Here is a 16,088-nt window from a genome sequence, read left to right on the forward strand (position 1 = left end):
GTCAGTCTGCTAAGTGACCTGAAGAAGAAGAAGAAGAAGGAGGAGGAGGAGGAGGAGAAGAAGTGCACTGTGGGTCAGGTAAAAGCTTCTCTCTACAGTTTTAACACCTCGTTAAACTCCGGCTCCATCAGAGCAAAGATTTAGAATATTGAATAAATATATAAGTCAGTCAGAGGACTCAGATACAGATGGTCCAGTTTACTGCTCTGCTGTCTGACTGTCACATCCTCATCACTTGCTGTTGTTCCCAGAGCCTCCTGGGTAAACTCCGGTCCCGGCAGGTCCCAGCAGGTCCAGATGGGTCAAAGCGAGTCGTCCTCCTGTCAGCTGACGTGACGTCCTCAGAGGATCGTTGACCTTTTCAAAATGCAGCTTTATTCTGCTGTGAAGACTCTGAATGTGAAGGTTTGAATAATCCAGCATCCTCCTGCACTGTGTGTGTGTCTGTGTGTGTGTAGAGGTGTCTGGATGTTGATGTGGTCCAGAGTGACAGGACAACACTTAATGTCTCTGTGAGTATTCACAGTCCGATCATCAGCCCGTCAGGTCAGAGAGATTAGAAGAACAAGCCTTAAATGTTGATGTGAGTGTTTTAATTAGACGACAGGTTCCACAGTAAGTTTTTCTATCATGTTGATGTGAATGTGTGATTAATGACCAGATACACACGAGTCACTGTGAATATTAAACAGAAGAAGAAGAAGAATTTAAACGATAAAAAATAAAAACTGTGTTCTTGTTCTCAGAACCATGAGAGAAAAAGAAAACACCAAAAAAAAACAAAACAGAAGAAGAAGAAGAGACAAAGTGAGCTACCGAGAACCGAGCGAGAGTCTCATGGACCGGCCCGGTTAATACTTCTCCTCAGACAGTCAGGCCTGTATTCTGCTGGGTGCTCCTCGGTGCCGCTCGGTTCTGCTCGGTCCCGCTCGGTGCTGTGATGCCTCCTCACCCTCCGTCTTTACTGTGTTTGCTGTTGTCGTGGAAAAACCACCTAACTGCAGTATTGTGGTTTCACTTTTTCCCTCCTCAGAATAAAAGCTGACAGGATCACTGATGTGTGGACCGAGCAGCACCGACACTCACCCAGTCCTCTTAAAGCCCGGCTGTGAGACGGGCTTTAAGAGAGTAAAGGTCCGTCAGAGAAACGGGTTTAAAGTCTTTGTTCTGTTCTGAGTGTGCTGTGAACATCCTGTGAGAGAGAATCGCTCCGGGCTGATTCATGTTCGATGAATGAGAGCGGTTCTGTTGGGATCAGAGCCAGTCCTCCTCCTCCTCCTCTTTCACCACCACCAGCACCACCCAAAACCTCTGGCTCTCTTCCCGGGCCTGTCCCAGAACTCTCACAAATTTCTATCCTGCAGGAATCCCACAGCCCCCCCGGCCATCTCCTCCACTTACAGACTTGTCTGCGGTGCCGGACAGGGATGCCCCGAATCACCGGTTCTGTTCTGTCGAGCAGCAAAAAAAAGAAACACTTGATCCAGACGTGCAGCTCCTCGGGACAAACTTCAGGATGTGGACATTACGTTCGTCATGTGAAATGAAAACCCAGGAAGAATGTTGGCGCTGAATGTTTCTACAGAACCACAGATATGTTGAAACTTATTAATGCTGCGGCTGACGAGTCAGCGCCAGATTTAGACCCAAAAACCACTTGGTTGAGGTGAAAATACCTGGTTCTGGAGCTGGAGATGTCCCGAGGTCTCCTGAAAGATATGAAATCTCTAAACAGCATTAGAACCCCTCGACTGTGGACGATGTGGACTCCTTTAAACTTAAAGCTGGTGTATGAATAAAGTGTGTCAACGTAAAAACAACTGGACCTTTGTTCTTCTTTGTGCTTCATGTCGTTGAGTTCTGTTCTCACAGTATCACAAATGTTTCCAACAATGTTCAAACCACAGAAATCCACAAGTGTCCTCGAGGTGACGCTGCGTTCCTATGACTTCAGGAGAGTCAGAGCGAGGAAGGAAGGAAGGAAGGAAGGAAGGAAGGGAGGAAGGAAGCCGAGATGAAACGTTACGAGAAGGAAACTTTTGAACCTCGTCTGAGATTTTAATCAGCAGCTGTTGTGTAACGGTGTTCAGGATTACTTTAAGGTGCATTCACCAAAAATTCTTTGAATTCATCCTCTTGACTAAACTCAGCACTCAGCAGAGGCTCTGGTTCTGGTTCTGGTTTCCCCTCCAGCTCCAGTCAGCAGAACAGAACCCTGGAGGTCAGGTCCGGATCACTGCTGCAGTCAGGCTGATCAGCAGGAGTGAAGAGAATCTGAGTTCTGCTCCCGTCGGTTCAGAACAGAACCTGATGAGACTCCAGGTGTGTATTCCTCCAGGAGGTCTGGATCAGCACTGACTCTCTCTGACTGTTTCAGATATTCTCTGGTTTCATGTTTAGAAAGGTTGAACTAAGTCCTGAACTGTTGTCAGTAGTTTGCAGACTCTCAACATTTCATCCTGTCGACTGTGTTGATTCATGTTGCTGTATAAATGATGAAACTGCGTCTGTAGGAACAGTTAATGAGTCTGTGGTCACGCTATCCATCCACAGATTGTAGGTTTTCTGTTTGTCATGTATCTCAGAACCCGGCGTCCATGCTGGGCCTGGTTGTTCTGGTCTTTACTGATCGGGGACACAAAGCAGTTTGTAAAAGATTATTCTCCCACAACCCCACAAAATACTCTGGTTCTTTGTGACTGAGGATTGTTTTAAACCCTCGTGAGCGACGAGCTTTAAATGTAAAAGTTCTTGGTGTCATGTGTTTGACCCGCTGCCTGGCTGGACCGGGCCGGACAGGAAACAGCTGCTTGTATTCCTTGAGTTTTTAGGGTGTCGGCTAAAACGTTGTGTTGTTTCCAAACCTGCAGTTTCTGTGTCGCACCGTGTGCTTCGTCCAGCAGCCTTAAAACTTCTTCCTGCAGCTGAGATCGAACTCGGCCATTAGACTCAGATACAGAACCTGACCCGGTGCCGGATTAGGTGAGGTGTTCGGGTGTGCACAGCTGTGGCACTCGGTCCAGCTTCAGCCGAGCATCAGCCCTGGAACCGGGTCAGCATGCTTGATATTTACACCTCGACAGAATCTCTACAAATCAAAATGAGAGAATCACTCTCGTGTCTCAGGTCAACTTCAGGAACCAAAAACCTGCTGGTGTGAGAAATATTCTGACCCGTGTAGACTGTTCTAATAGAGTCGGTACACGACAACTTGACCCAAATAAAACATGAGCAGCCTTCATTCTCCTCCTGCAGCCGCCTGACATTTACACAACGGATGTCTTCCCCTCTGAGTTTTCTTTTCCTGGATGTGAACACAGTCGCTGTTAAGTGATTGTCTGTGACACACATTAGTAACAGTGTGTGTGTGTGTGTGTGTGTGTGTGTGTGTGTGTGTGTGTGTGTGCAGATTTCAGAGGCACATCTGGTGTTAATTAGCAGACGGTCCTGTTGGTTCTGCTCTGAGTCTCTGTGGAAAACAGGGAAAATTGGGTTTTTTTTCTGTTGCAAAGAAGTGAAATGTTTCTAACAGCTTCAGGAGTGACGAGTCAGAACTTTAAAGTTCTGTCCGTCAGTAGAAACGCTGGGTCGACTCTTTTCATGTGGATTCTTTATTAAACAAAGTAAATAATCCGTGACGGGTTCATTGTTCTGTTCTCCCTCTGGTTCTGTTATTCAGCGGTTCTGAGGAGCCGGTGACACGACAACAGTTTTAGCATAAAGCGTTAAACTTTTGTGAGGTTCTGGTTGGTCGTTCACTTGACAAACGCTGCTTTGGGCCCTGAAAATTAAAACGCCACGTATGAAGCAGCATCTGACGATCTGTGGCGCCGTGTTCCACTTTAGTCCACTTTGGATGTTGCAGCTGTTGTCTCCTGTCCGGGACCCGGACAGGTGGTCAGGTGGTCCGCCTGACCCGGACAGGAGACAACAGCTGCAACAGCCAAAGAGGTCAGCGTGTTTATCCCGAGTTCTGTCTACGGTTCTGTTACTTGTTCTGTCTCTGGTTCTGTATCATGTTCCGTATCATGTTCGGTCTCTGGTTTTGTCCATGGTTCTGTTACTTGTTCTGTCTCTGGTTCTGTTTCTTGTTCTGTCTTTGGTTCTGTTTCTGGTTATCACTTGTTCTGACTCTGGTTCTGTTACTCTTTCTGTTTCGTGTTCTGTCTTATGTTCTGTCTCTGGTTCTGTCACTGGTTCTGTTACTGGTTCTGTCTCTGGTTCTGTCTTTGTCTTTCTCTCAGTTGTCGCGCTCTCTGCAGCTGGTGATGAGTCCTGACCTGATGATCCAGAGAGAATCAGTGTTCAGAACCTCCTGGTTGATGAGCAGAACTCACAGAACTGTATCTCTGCAGTAGACGTATATGAGACAGAGTGAAAGAGACGTTCTGTTCACAACAGAAGGACCGTATCAACCCAATAAACCCTGTGAGTTCTCTGACAGAAGGTTCCTGTCGGGTGTGGGTGGTGTGGGTCGGTGCCTTGCTGAATGGCGCCTCGGCAGCAGCACACTGAGCCCGTCTGTGCTGCGTTCGGGTCGTTCATGTGTTGGTGTGTCTGCAGCGCTCGGTTCCCACGCGGTCGTCCATCATGTGATTCCTGACGGTGGGAACGCCGACACAGAGGGAGCGCTTGTGTCTGCAGCCGCGGTGCATTCTGGGAAGGATTCACAGCCTCGGGGAGGACAGAAGGTCGATTCTCTCCTTTTATTAAGTTAACGTGTTTATCCCTCCGCTCGTCTGCAGCCTGCTGGAGGAGTCAGGAAGGTGTGTGTGGGTCGGTGGGAACCTCAAAGACGGTTCTGGTTCTGGTCCAGCGGATGACCTCATCCAGAGCCGTCTGTGCTCCAGGTCAGAATCAAGTCCTGTCCGTCAGTCTGTCGTCTTCTCCTCTGCACTGACAGTTTGGGTCATCTGAGGTCAGAACCTGGCACTGATGTTCACACCTGAACCTCCTTCAGGACGTCGTTCTTCATTCAGTCGTCGCCTGTCAGACAGTCGGAGACGATGAATGATCGATGAATCCAACATGTAGATTTATGTCATCAGTGTCTCTGAGTCAGAGCAGAACACCGACGTTAGTTTCATGTCTGGGCCGACCCGGTTTCCTTCCAGCTGTTACATTAAGTTACTCGCGGCTCCGCTGGGGATCGTTATCGTCTCGCTGGCGTTTCATAACGAAGCAAAGACAGAACGTTTGGTGTTCTGATGGTGGAACGAACAGATTTGTGTTCATTGTGTTTCTTTTTTTGAGGGATCAGTCTGAGTTACAGTAAAGATGTTTATCAGCAGAGACCAAACTTCTGTAAGAAATATAAAAAAGGAAACCAGCAGAGGTTTGTGACTCGCGGCGTCCTGCTGTGGGCCGACAGCTCTTCGGTACCGTGTGACCCGATCGGGGACGCTGCAGATGCCTGAAAGAACGGAGACGAGCCGGCGATGGAGCTTCGCCAAGGTTTCCACTTCGCACGCTGAGAAAATTCCTCAAACGACTGCATCAAACCGCAAAAGACAACATCAGCTGATCTGAAGCTTTTTATACTCGCTCTGTTTACTGTTGGTGTCGGCTCACACAAGACGTCTTTGTAGGTTATCAGGATTAATATCTGCCTGGACAAAACACATCACTCGCCTCGTAGCTTTTCACGTCATCTATAAAACTAAAATAATGTTTTAAAATACGACAGCTTGCCGACTGTCCCCTGCAGGCCACCGTTGATGATTTATGGCAGCTGATGTGCAACACTGTGAAACTACGAAGAAAACCAACATAAGCTGCAAATTCAAAAAGGCCCCAAATAAGAAGATGGTTCAAAATCCAAGAAACAAATCCTCCTTTGAACCTGGTTTTTGAGCTAAATCGTGTGTTTTTTGTCGCTTGAGAACACAGAAAGTCAAAACATCATCAAACCTTGAATCAGAAATCTTTCTTGATGTACAGAAAGAGGAGGAGACGTAACAGGCTGCATGTGATTTATTAGAAATGTCCATAATTCAAAGAAAGCTCCAAAACTACACGAGGCAGCAGATCACAGAGTCACTGATGCTCTTTGGTTGCTATCATTGGCTGTAGCTAGCTGCTGTCAGCTGATTGGCTCAGTTATCCCTGGACAGCAGACGGAGGTACAGAGGCGATTTACATAAAAAGTCTCAAAGTATCTGATGTTACAGTTAATTCCCAGAGTACATTTACATGTTTGTGTTTACTGTGTGTACTGTGTCGACTGATTATGTTCAGCATTTTATTGATTATCAGTTCATCAGACTGGTACTTTAGTAAATGTACTCAGTTACTTTCCTTCAGTGCTGCTCACATAGATCTTTATTAAAAGTAGACTGATATTAGACTGTGTTTTATCTTTTTACTTATATATTAAAAGAGTTGTTTTTATGTTTCATAGTAAAATAAACTGACACGAACGATTGCTTCAGGATTCAGACCAAAGTCTGGTTTTGTGTGGATGCCAGTGAAGAATCTGAAGAGTGTGAGTTGTGCTTGAAGGTTTTCAGTTTCAACATGTTGGTGTTGAAATAGTGCAAATGTTTCTGCAGAGGAGGAGTCAGTTCCTGATCGCAGCCTGTCATCAGTCTGCTGTCTTGATTCTGAAGCTCCGGCTGAGTTCTGAACACATGAACATTAACTGCTGGCTGCTGTTTACAGAGCTGCTCCATTTCACAAAGCAAAGAGCAGCTTCATCTAATTACATTTCCCTCAAACAAACTGCGGACAGTAAGGCATCTGTCAGCAAACAGAGGCCTCGGTCTGCAGGGCCGGAGACGGTTTTACTGCCGGGTCTTCTTCAGCAGCAGAGACAGGATCATAGTCTCAGTCCGGTGTCGCTGTGATCAAAACACATCAGATCTGTAATAGTTTGAGGAATACAAACATTATTAACTTGAGCTACAATAAAGTTTTATTTCCTGACTGGTGTCAGTAAGAGTTTGTTTACAGAAGCAGTCCCTTAGCAAAAAGTAGTTTATTTAAGTGTACTACCAGTATACTTATTTTATACTACAACTGAGGCAGTATACTTGAAGTGTACTTTTTATATACTATATTTTATATACTTAAGAAAAGTATAGTGAAGTATACTTGGCTTATACTGAAAAGTATAAAGAATAGTCTAAGACTAAGTACATTAATACTTTAATACTAAAGCTTATACTTGTACTTCAGTATACTGTAACGCCCCTTGTGGACTGTTGTGCAAAGACTCTTGGGTATTCTGTTGTTGTTGGTGTAATTATGGTTTGTGAATGTGTTTGTGAATAAGATGATTTGTAAGACGGTTGCGGTTTAATTGACATCCTTGTTCTGTGGTTAAATTGTGTCGAATTAACAAAGATGATAAAAATGTTGGCACCGTGAGTGAAGGGATGTTTTCTGGGAGAGACTTCCTGTCTGTTAAGCTGTGGACATGAAAGATAATAAATAGTGAATCTCTTGCTGGAGAGACACATTATAAGTACTAATACTTATAATATCTTGATGTTAGTACAGAAAAGGGTTGAGTCATTGAGTTGTGCTTACATTTAATTTAGCAGAATAAAAATGTTTTTCACTACACACATTTGCCTTGAGGTACTACCCCTCAACTTACATGTTACTAAACTAAAATGTGGACTAGAAGTATATACTTAGTACACTAGTAGTATATAGATGAGTGTACTTGATGTATACTTGAAAGTGTACTTCTGTAAACTTAAAATGACCTTATAGAGTATACCTAAAGTATACTTTTATAAACTTAAAATGTTCCAATTTAGTCCGAAGAAGTATTAAATTAGTATACTTTCTAGTACGCTACAAGTACATGGTCCATAGTATACTTGCTATACTTATACTTATACTCAAGTATACTTAATAAAATGAACTTCAAGTATACTACTTTTTGCTAAGGGGTTAGAAGAGTTTAAACCTCCCGCGGATGTTAAACATTTCTGGAGCTTCACAGTAAAACAGAGTTGCAGCATTCTGCTGAACAATCAGCGGCTCACAGGAGAGAAAGTCTTGACCCCAGAGATCCACGTGTCCTCCCGCCACACAGAAACTCCTGAGACAGTCGCTGCAGAGGCTACATGGCCGTCAGACGACAGCCGATCGCTTTCAAGATCGACTTCTGTCCAACAAACAGGAGGAAATAGTGCTTCTGTTGGGGACTGTTTACAGCGGCGGATTGATCCCCATCTGGCGCTGCAGTGAGGACGGTGTGTGTGTCTTCCTGGTGATGACGTAACAACAGTGTGGCTCATCCATGATATATTCTGTTATCAGCTTGTGGTCGTGAATCAGACGAGGTATTCTGATTAGTCTGTGTGGTTGTTTCGAGGTTTCAGGGACGAGTTTTGTCCTGGAGGTCAGAGACGGAGGAGGACAGAAGGAGGAGCTGGTTATTCATTCACAGGATGAACCGATGTCCTGAAGAGGGTTTCAACCACCAAACATGCAGCGAGGGAGGCGGCTGGATCGCATCTCCTCCATTAACTGACACAAAAAGGTCCAGGGTCAAAGGTCACAGCAGTGAAGGTCCATCACAGGTCCAGTCGTCTACACCAGCATCCATCATCTCTACCTGCTTATCTCTGAGGACTGTCAGTCACCCGGTGAGCAGAAACACATCATCACGTCTACTCCACATCTCTGAGCCAAACAAACCTTTTACAAAGTCACTGAATCATCTGAACAATGCACAAGTTTCTCTGAGCTCATGATAAGTCGACGTTTTGGAGAAACGTTTCAACTGAACAGCAACGAACTTCAGTGAAAATACATCGATGGAGCAGAATGAACGTTTACTAGACGTCTTTTAACGTCCACATGACGTCCTGACAGGACTCAATGTTAAAGGTTTTATACTGTAATGTTAGACATCTATTCATCATCAGACACAGACATCTAAAGATCTTCTTGTGGTTCAAAATGAAAGTTTTTATGATGCCAAATTGGAGCTGCATGAGGTGTGAACTTTACCAGGAGAGCTACTTATCAGATTTATTAAATATCATGTTTTGTTCATCCAACCTTCATCAGGAAGGTTAATGTTCAAAGGTTTGAAGACTAAAACACGATATTTAATGTTCACGCCTCATGCAGCTCCAATTTGGCGTCACAAAAACTTTCATTTTGAACCACAAGAGGATCTTTAGACATCTGTGACTGAAGTTGTAAAGACGTTTAACATTACAGTATAAAACCTTTAATGTGGAACCCTGTAGGACGTCACATGGAAGTCAGTAGTGAAAATTGAAAAGACGTCTAAAAGACAAAACTTTCCCTTTGACACAAACCAGATCTGTTAAACAAACTACACGTTTAATTTTCATCCTGCTCCATCGATACGCCTGTAAAATGTCAGAGATCGATTGATTTTCTCCTGAAACGTCCGTGTGTGTCACATGTGACCCACCGGGGAGGAAATACAAACTTGAGAAGGAAATTAACCTGGAATTAAATGATCAGTGATATCTCTATAGAAAGAAGCTGCTGTCAGATCAGATCACAGATACTAAAGTTCAGCTGCTCAGTGTGTGCTAACATGCTAGCTACTGGCTAATTTACAGGCAGTAACACAGCTGCAGTGGCGAACAGGAAGTGATGATGCAGGAGATGTAACATGACTGGTGTGCTTCACCACTGTGAGCTGAGAATCAGCCTCTGAGACGGTGTTGTGTCCCAGAATCTGACCAGAACCTGCTCACAGGAGGCTGTTTTTCTTTGGGTGGAGAATTTCTTCAAGGAGGAATTTCCCTGTGAAGCCTCAGAGTGCAGACAGAAGCGTCTCCACCTCAGCACTCCCTCTGCTCCGGGCCTCAGTTCTGGTTACTCAGCTCTGATGACGTCACCGCAGCCCGACTGTGAACCTCAGAGCTGCCGAGCATCGTTCACACGGGAACGTCTCACCTGGTGGTCATCATGCTGGGAGTCGCAGCTTCATACCTGCTGTCAACCTCCGTCCTCACCGATCCATCACATGTGGACATGGAGACGACTTTTATATTCTCAACTCAACTCAACTTTATTTATAAAGCGCTTTAAGCAGCCGCAGCTGGAACAAAGTGCTGTACATGAAAAGAAATAGAACATGAAACATAAAACATAGGAAACAACAAATAGAATAAAAAAAATAAATAAATAAAAAATTCTTATTATATATCATCTGATTATCGTGCTTGCTGAACAACTCACAGCACTGAGACGAAAGGTCATTCCAGTCCACAGATCAGAGATCAGAAGCTGATTCTGACGGAACCACATCAGGTCGTCCTGGTCCGTATGACCAGGGTGAGGAGGGGGAGGAGGAGGGTGAGGAGGGTGAGGAGGAGGGAGGTGAGGGAGGGGGAGTGTTTTGTCTCTCTTTCAGTGTCAGTGGTCCAATAATCTATTCATTGGGCTCCTCGAGGGAAAAGAGCACAGCTGCTCTAATTTGAGAATAAAGAGGAGGCCACCTTTGTTCTGTCGCTCAGGCTCTATATCATCCACCTCCTCCCCCTCCTCCGTCAGCCCCTCCCCCTCCTCCGTCAGCCCCTCCCCCCACCACCTCCTCCTTTCATTCCTCCACTGCAACGTTTTGACATGTTTATATATTTTGCGCTAGATTTACATAATCTTGTTGTCATATTCACATTTTATATGAAACCGTGTTGCATTTCAGTTGTAAAGTCAGAGTTAGAACAGTGTGTAACTAAAGTGGCCTGTAAAGACGGACTAGTGAGTAGATGAGTCTCCGTGTTCGCTGTGAGGACGTTTAATGTCCCCGACAACCTCTGTAGTCTCATTCAGACACTTGTTAGCAACCGCTAACTGTTTTTAACACATGAAGAGCTTCATGATTAAACTGTGGGACATTTAATTATGGAGTTTATGTGCGGCCGACGGTACATGTGTCGACTCTGCCGCCATTTTGTCACCTTCCTTTCCTCTAACCCTGAATATATATTTATTATGTTATTATATATTTCCTCTCTGTTGTCACGCTGGATTGATCCTCAGCAGGACAGACAGACGTGATGCTTCAGGGAGTTTATTTGATTTCTGTGGCCACAAAAGAGTAATCCTTTTGTTTTCCAGTAACAGATTACTTTTATGAACGAGTAACTAAATAACCGTACTCTTTGAACTGCAGAGCTGACTCTGTATGTATCTACAGACTGCAGCTTCACTTTCTTCTTCGTCCCCTCGTGAAGCTGCTGTCGCCCACGTGCGAGGTCACTTCTTCACCTCCGTGTGAGCTCTCTGTCAACAAACCTGCTCATTATCATGCGGCGGTGGGCGTCCCTGGCAGGCCCCGCCCCTCCCGCTGGTTGATATTACCCAGCGTGCTCCGGGGGCCGGTCAGAGTGCGCTCCGCTCCAGCTGCAGTCGGACGGTGTACGGGCTGAGCGCTCCTACAGAAACCAGGACAATAGCAGACAAAAGGTTCCGTTCGGAGCAGGACGGATCTGTTTCTGTGCGGGACCGTGTGGACTTTGGTTGTGTACAGACACGCTGCACCGTGCATGTCCCAGCCGGAGGGGTTCGAACCCGGAGCGGAGGGTCGCACCGACTATCACTGAGAGCTGACAGCCGCCCGGCAGCAGCCCGCCGCCGGCATGAGCATCTCCCGGAGCTCCGCGCTGCTGCCCGCCGCCTGCAGCCTGCTGCTGCTGCTCTGCGCCCGCCTGCAGGTACACCAGAGTCCCGCTGAGTTTCTGCTGTTTAAGTGTCTCTGTCATGAAGAGCGGATTGATCCTGCTGACATCTGACTGAGGATTAACAGATTAATTAAACCATGTCTGCTGAACTTTCCACCGTTTTAAAGTTGAAAAGTTTAAAAGTCTGATAAAGTTTTAACAGTCTGATAAAGTTTGATGCTGTGATGAATCCTCTGCAGGATCAGCAGAGTTTCACTTCTGCTCTCAGGTGAGCTGAGCTCCAGCTGGTGACGCTGACAGGTGAAAGGCAGCAGGGACAGTGTGACGTCAGTGTTCTCAGGGTTTGAACTTTACACTGAGGAAACTTAAATCAACATGAGTGAACTCTGACACCTCACTGATGCAGCTTCACTGAAGTTAAACTGACTCAGACTGAAACTTTATTTTGTGTGAATTCATGTGAAACAGCAGCAGATACACTGAGCCTGGTGATTAATCAGCTGATTGATACTTTCAGTTATTTCTTCTTCTTTTTTTTTTTTACAGATTTATATTGTTTGGTACAAACAATATTTATATTCTAGTGGAGATGCCAAATAATTCAGGCAGAATTTGGGTGTATAATGATATGACGGTCACATCTGTACGGAGGACCAACACTGCCCAAAACAATGATAAATAAATAACTAAATTAATTAATTAATATGTCAATAAATGCACCGAAAATAGTGTAAAATGTGAAATACATATAAGTTTTAATACTTTCACATTTTGTTAATTCAGTCATTTTTGCATTTAATTATTTTTTAAATCAAATTGATTTGAACAGTCAGGTGGTCTGAGGTCTGTTCTGCAGGTGAATCGTACAGATTGTAATATTTAAAGGGACAGTTCACCCAAAAAGTTCAGTTCAATCTTTAGTTTTTTCTGGCAGAGTTCTTTTAGTCTTTTTAATAGAATCTGTCCTGTAACCTGTTGGCGGTGACTCTACCTGTGGGCTCACCTGTCCTCTCCTCCCTGCAGGTCTCTTCAGCTTCAGGACACTTTGAGCTTCAGATCGTGTCGATGCAGAACGTTAACGGGCAGCTGCAGAGCGGCGCCTGCTGCGACGGATCCCGGGACTCGACCGATCGGCGATGCACGGCGGACGAATGCGACACCTACTTCCGGGTGTGTCTGAAGGAGTACCAGCTGAAGGTGTCCTCCGCCGGGCCCTGCAGCTTCGGCGCCGCCTCCACGCCAGTGCTCGGCGGGAATACCTTTTCTGTACGCAACGCCAAGAGCGACGACGCCAGGATCGAGCTGCCGTTCAGCTTCGCATGGCCGGTGAGTTCATGTTGTGTTCTTGTGTCTGAGGTTTGGATGGTTGTGCTTCTTCAACCAGATGTTGAGCTCTTTGAATCAGAACTGAACTGACAGCAGGATGTTAAAACAAGTTCTGATGCTCACAGACAGATGAGTTAATTCAGTCTTACACTGAGAGACGAAGGCAACACTGACTCTTGATATCTGGAGCGAAGCCGTTTCTAGTTTAGGAACAGAAAACAGCTCAAACCTTTGATGTAAATTTCAGCTTCATCTTTGGACGAATGTGAAGATGTATTTCTCTTATTGTTTGTCATTTGAAGCTGTGTGGGTCTGAATGTCGTCCACACAGGATGGAGCCACTCGGAGGGTCCAGCAGAATAACGAGTCGAGTCGTGTTTCAGTTCGAGACTCAGAAATCTGAGTTTTCCTTGAGGTCTAAACAGAAGTCACGACCTGCAGTTTGCTTCTATAATCTGTTTTGTTTGAATGGCTGTGAGCCCTGATGATGATGATGATGATGATGATGATGATGATAAATGTCATGCTAGTGACCAGCATGATATCTGACGAGGGAATCTTTAACCACACGTGTGGTTTGTGTGGTCTCGGTGTAGCTTCCTCGTCCTCGCAGCCTGTCTCCATCAGAGCAGATCCTGGATCAGAAGGAGGCAGTCTGACATGTTGCTGGGGCTTCAGCTGCAGAGGGAGGCAGCTGATCTGAGGAGTTTAGAAGGCGTCCACAGGACAGTGACACCTGGTGATCACCTGACCTGTAGCTCTCCTTTTCTTTTCTTCAGTGGTTTGATGTGTTTATGAGATTATTTGTGGTGTTGAATGACTTCTTATGAGCTCCGTGAACAAACCCATGAAAATGGAATTTCTTAATGACACGTCTGATCTGAGATTTTATGTAAGTTGTAATTATGAGTCCTTAAAGTAATAATTATCAGTCAGTCTTTAATAGTTTTGACTGAGTCATAAATCTGATGATTACGAGCTCCTCAGAGTCGTCTTCTCTCTGCTTCCTGTTTATTTCCCGGTGGGAGCGAGCGGCGGATCGTCCTCGGGGTCGGCGGCGCTCTGCTGACAGCGGCTGAGGTTTCATGTGCTCATCAGTGGCTGCTGTGGTTTCCTGCCTCCAACTACAAGTGAGGACAAACTGCACAGAAAGACTTTCCCTCCTGCGTTGTCCGGCGTGGAGGATAAAGGCCCGCTGTTGGCACGGCGGCTGCGGGACATTCCTGCTGTCGACCCTGGTAACTGGCGTGTTAAATAAAGGCGTCGTGGTCGGCGGCAGGATGAGGTTTCTGTTATTGTTGTGCCGACAGGACCGAGCCAGTCCAGTTTATAGGAGCTGTGATGGAGGCTCAACATCTGTAAAGTCTCGTCTCCAGGACTTGCTTCCTGTGTTTGTTTCAGTGTCTCATCCTCTGAATTCAGGACATTTTCATCCTTTTTCCTGTCTTGTGGTTGACATTAGCAGGTTACCATGGGAACAATGGTGCCACGTTCCCTCAACCGCTCAGCGTCCGTGTTCCTCGACTCCTAGTCTTTCAAGTCTTTCAAGTCTTTCAAGCGTTTAGCCTCAGATGTGAGGACGACTCTTCAGTCCAGTTGGAGTTTGATTTCATCTCTCCACTCTTCCAGCCTCCTGTTACAAAGACGAGAGGATGAAGGAAGGATGGAGAGAACGTAAAGCTGATAGCTGCCCCAGTGAATTATGGGTAGAGGGGGAGCAGAAGGGCCTGCTGGGATGTTTTTACCTTCCTGTGCCAGGCTCAGAAGAGTCCAGATGTGGCTCCGCTAGTCCACCAAACATGGACATATCTGATGACCCGCTGCCTCCACCCACTCCTTGATTCCTTCCTCATTTCCTTTCCTTCCTCCTCTCTTTGTCTCTCTCTCTGCTGCTGACGTTTCCTTCTGTCTCAAGCTGAACGTCATCTCAGTTCGATCTGTTTGTCACAGATTTATCATTTGTTGTGCCAGTTGGATGCAGAACTTAAAGTCTTCTCTGCTCTTGGAGTCTCGCAAGCTTTTATTTTCTAGACAGAGTATTTCTGAGTGTTCTGCTGGAGCTCGGTGGAAGTGTTCTGGATGTTCAGTCAGTGAACAACAGGACCAGATCCTCTGATAGCGACAGTAACGTTCAGTCAAACGTTCAGTTCTGTTGTGAATCTAGATTCTCACTTTGAGAGCCAGAGATGCCTGAACTGCATCTCATCATGTTGTCAGTGAGTCTGAACCAGGCGTCGCGTCAACCACACAAACAGATCGTAAACAGAAGCTGCAGCTCTCCTCCTCCCCCCCCACCTCCTCCTCCCCCTCTCCTCTTCTCTCCTCCTCCTCCTCCCCCTCCTCCTCTCTCCTCCTCCTCTTCCCCCCTCTCTCCTCCTCCTCCTCCTCCTCCTCCTCCTCTCTCCTCCTCCTCCTCCTCCTCCTCCTCTCTCCCTCCTCCTCCTCCTCCTCTTCCTCCTCCTCCTCTCTCCTCCTCCTCTACCACCTCCTCCTCCTCTTCCCCCTCCTCTTACCTCCTCCTCTACCACCTCCTCCTCCTCCTCCCCCTCCTCCTCTTCCCCCTCCTCTCTCCTCCTCCTCCTCCTCTTCTCTCCTCCTCCTCCTCCTCCTCCTCCTCCTCCTCCTCCTCTACCACCTCCTCCTCCTCTTCCCCCTCCTCTCTCCTCCTACTCCTCTCCTCCCCCTCCTCCTCCTCTCTCCTCCTCCTCCTCTCTCCTTTCTCCTCTCTCCTCCTCCTCCTCCTCTTCCTCATCTCCTCCTCCTCCTCTACCACCTCCTCCTCCCCCTCCCCCTCATCCTCCTCCCTCCTCCCCCCTCCCCCCTCCTCCTCCTCTCTCTCCTCCTCTCTCCTCCTCCTCCTCCTCCTCTCTCTCTCCTCCCTCCTCCTCCTCCTCCTCTCTCCTCCTCTCTCCTCTCCTCCCCCCTCTCCTCTCTCCTCCTCCTCCTCTCTCCTCCCCCTCCTCCTCCTCTCTCCTCCTCTCTCCTCCCCCCTCCTCCTCTCTCTCCCTTCTCCTCCTCCTCCTCTCTCCTCCTCCTCCTCTTCCTCCTCTCTCCTCCTCCTCCTCCTCCTCCTCCTCCTCCTCCTCCTCCCTCCTCTCTCCTTCTCCTCCTCCTCCTCCTCCCCCTCCTCTC

General features: G+C 46.7%; 2 protein-coding genes across 2 annotated transcripts in view; one reads left to right on the top strand and one right to left on the bottom strand.

Annotated features, from left to right (window-relative positions):
- LOC115573677 (NACHT, LRR and PYD domains-containing protein 3-like) overlaps positions 1–16,088 on the bottom strand; it is a 249,496-nt gene that overhangs the window by 197,988 nt on the left and 35,420 nt on the right. The window lies entirely within an intron of this gene.
- On the top strand, positions 11,348–14,031 carry LOC115578660 (protein jagged-1b-like). The gene is made up of 3 exons (XM_030411737.1): positions 11,348–11,663; positions 12,654–12,956; positions 13,288–14,031. Exons 1-3 carry the CDS (start codon positions 11,589–11,591, stop codon positions 13,357–13,359), a joined length of 450 nt encoding a protein of 149 aa, XP_030267597.1. The 5' UTR covers positions 11,348–11,588; the 3' UTR covers positions 13,360–14,031.

Source organism: Sparus aurata, chromosome 1, assembly GCF_900880675.1.
Source record: "Sparus aurata chromosome 1, fSpaAur1.1, whole genome shotgun sequence".
NCBI classification, from domain to species: Eukaryota; Metazoa; Chordata; class Actinopteri; order Spariformes; family Sparidae; genus Sparus; species Sparus aurata.

Excerpts from the sequence above, each read along its gene's own strand:
- LOC115578660 (XM_030411737.1), top strand. The coding sequence starts at position 11,589 with ATGAGCATCTCCCGGAGCTCCGCGCTGCTGCCCGCCGCCTGCAGCCTG. Across the intron at positions 11,664-12,653 it reads TGCTCTGCGCCCGCCTGCAG|GTCTCTTCAGCTTCAGGACA; the intron begins GTACACCAGAGT and ends TCCTCCCTGCAG. Across the intron at positions 12,957-13,287 it reads CGTTCAGCTTCGCATGGCCG|GATGGAGCCACTCGGAGGGT; the intron begins GTGAGTTCATGT and ends TCGTCCACACAG.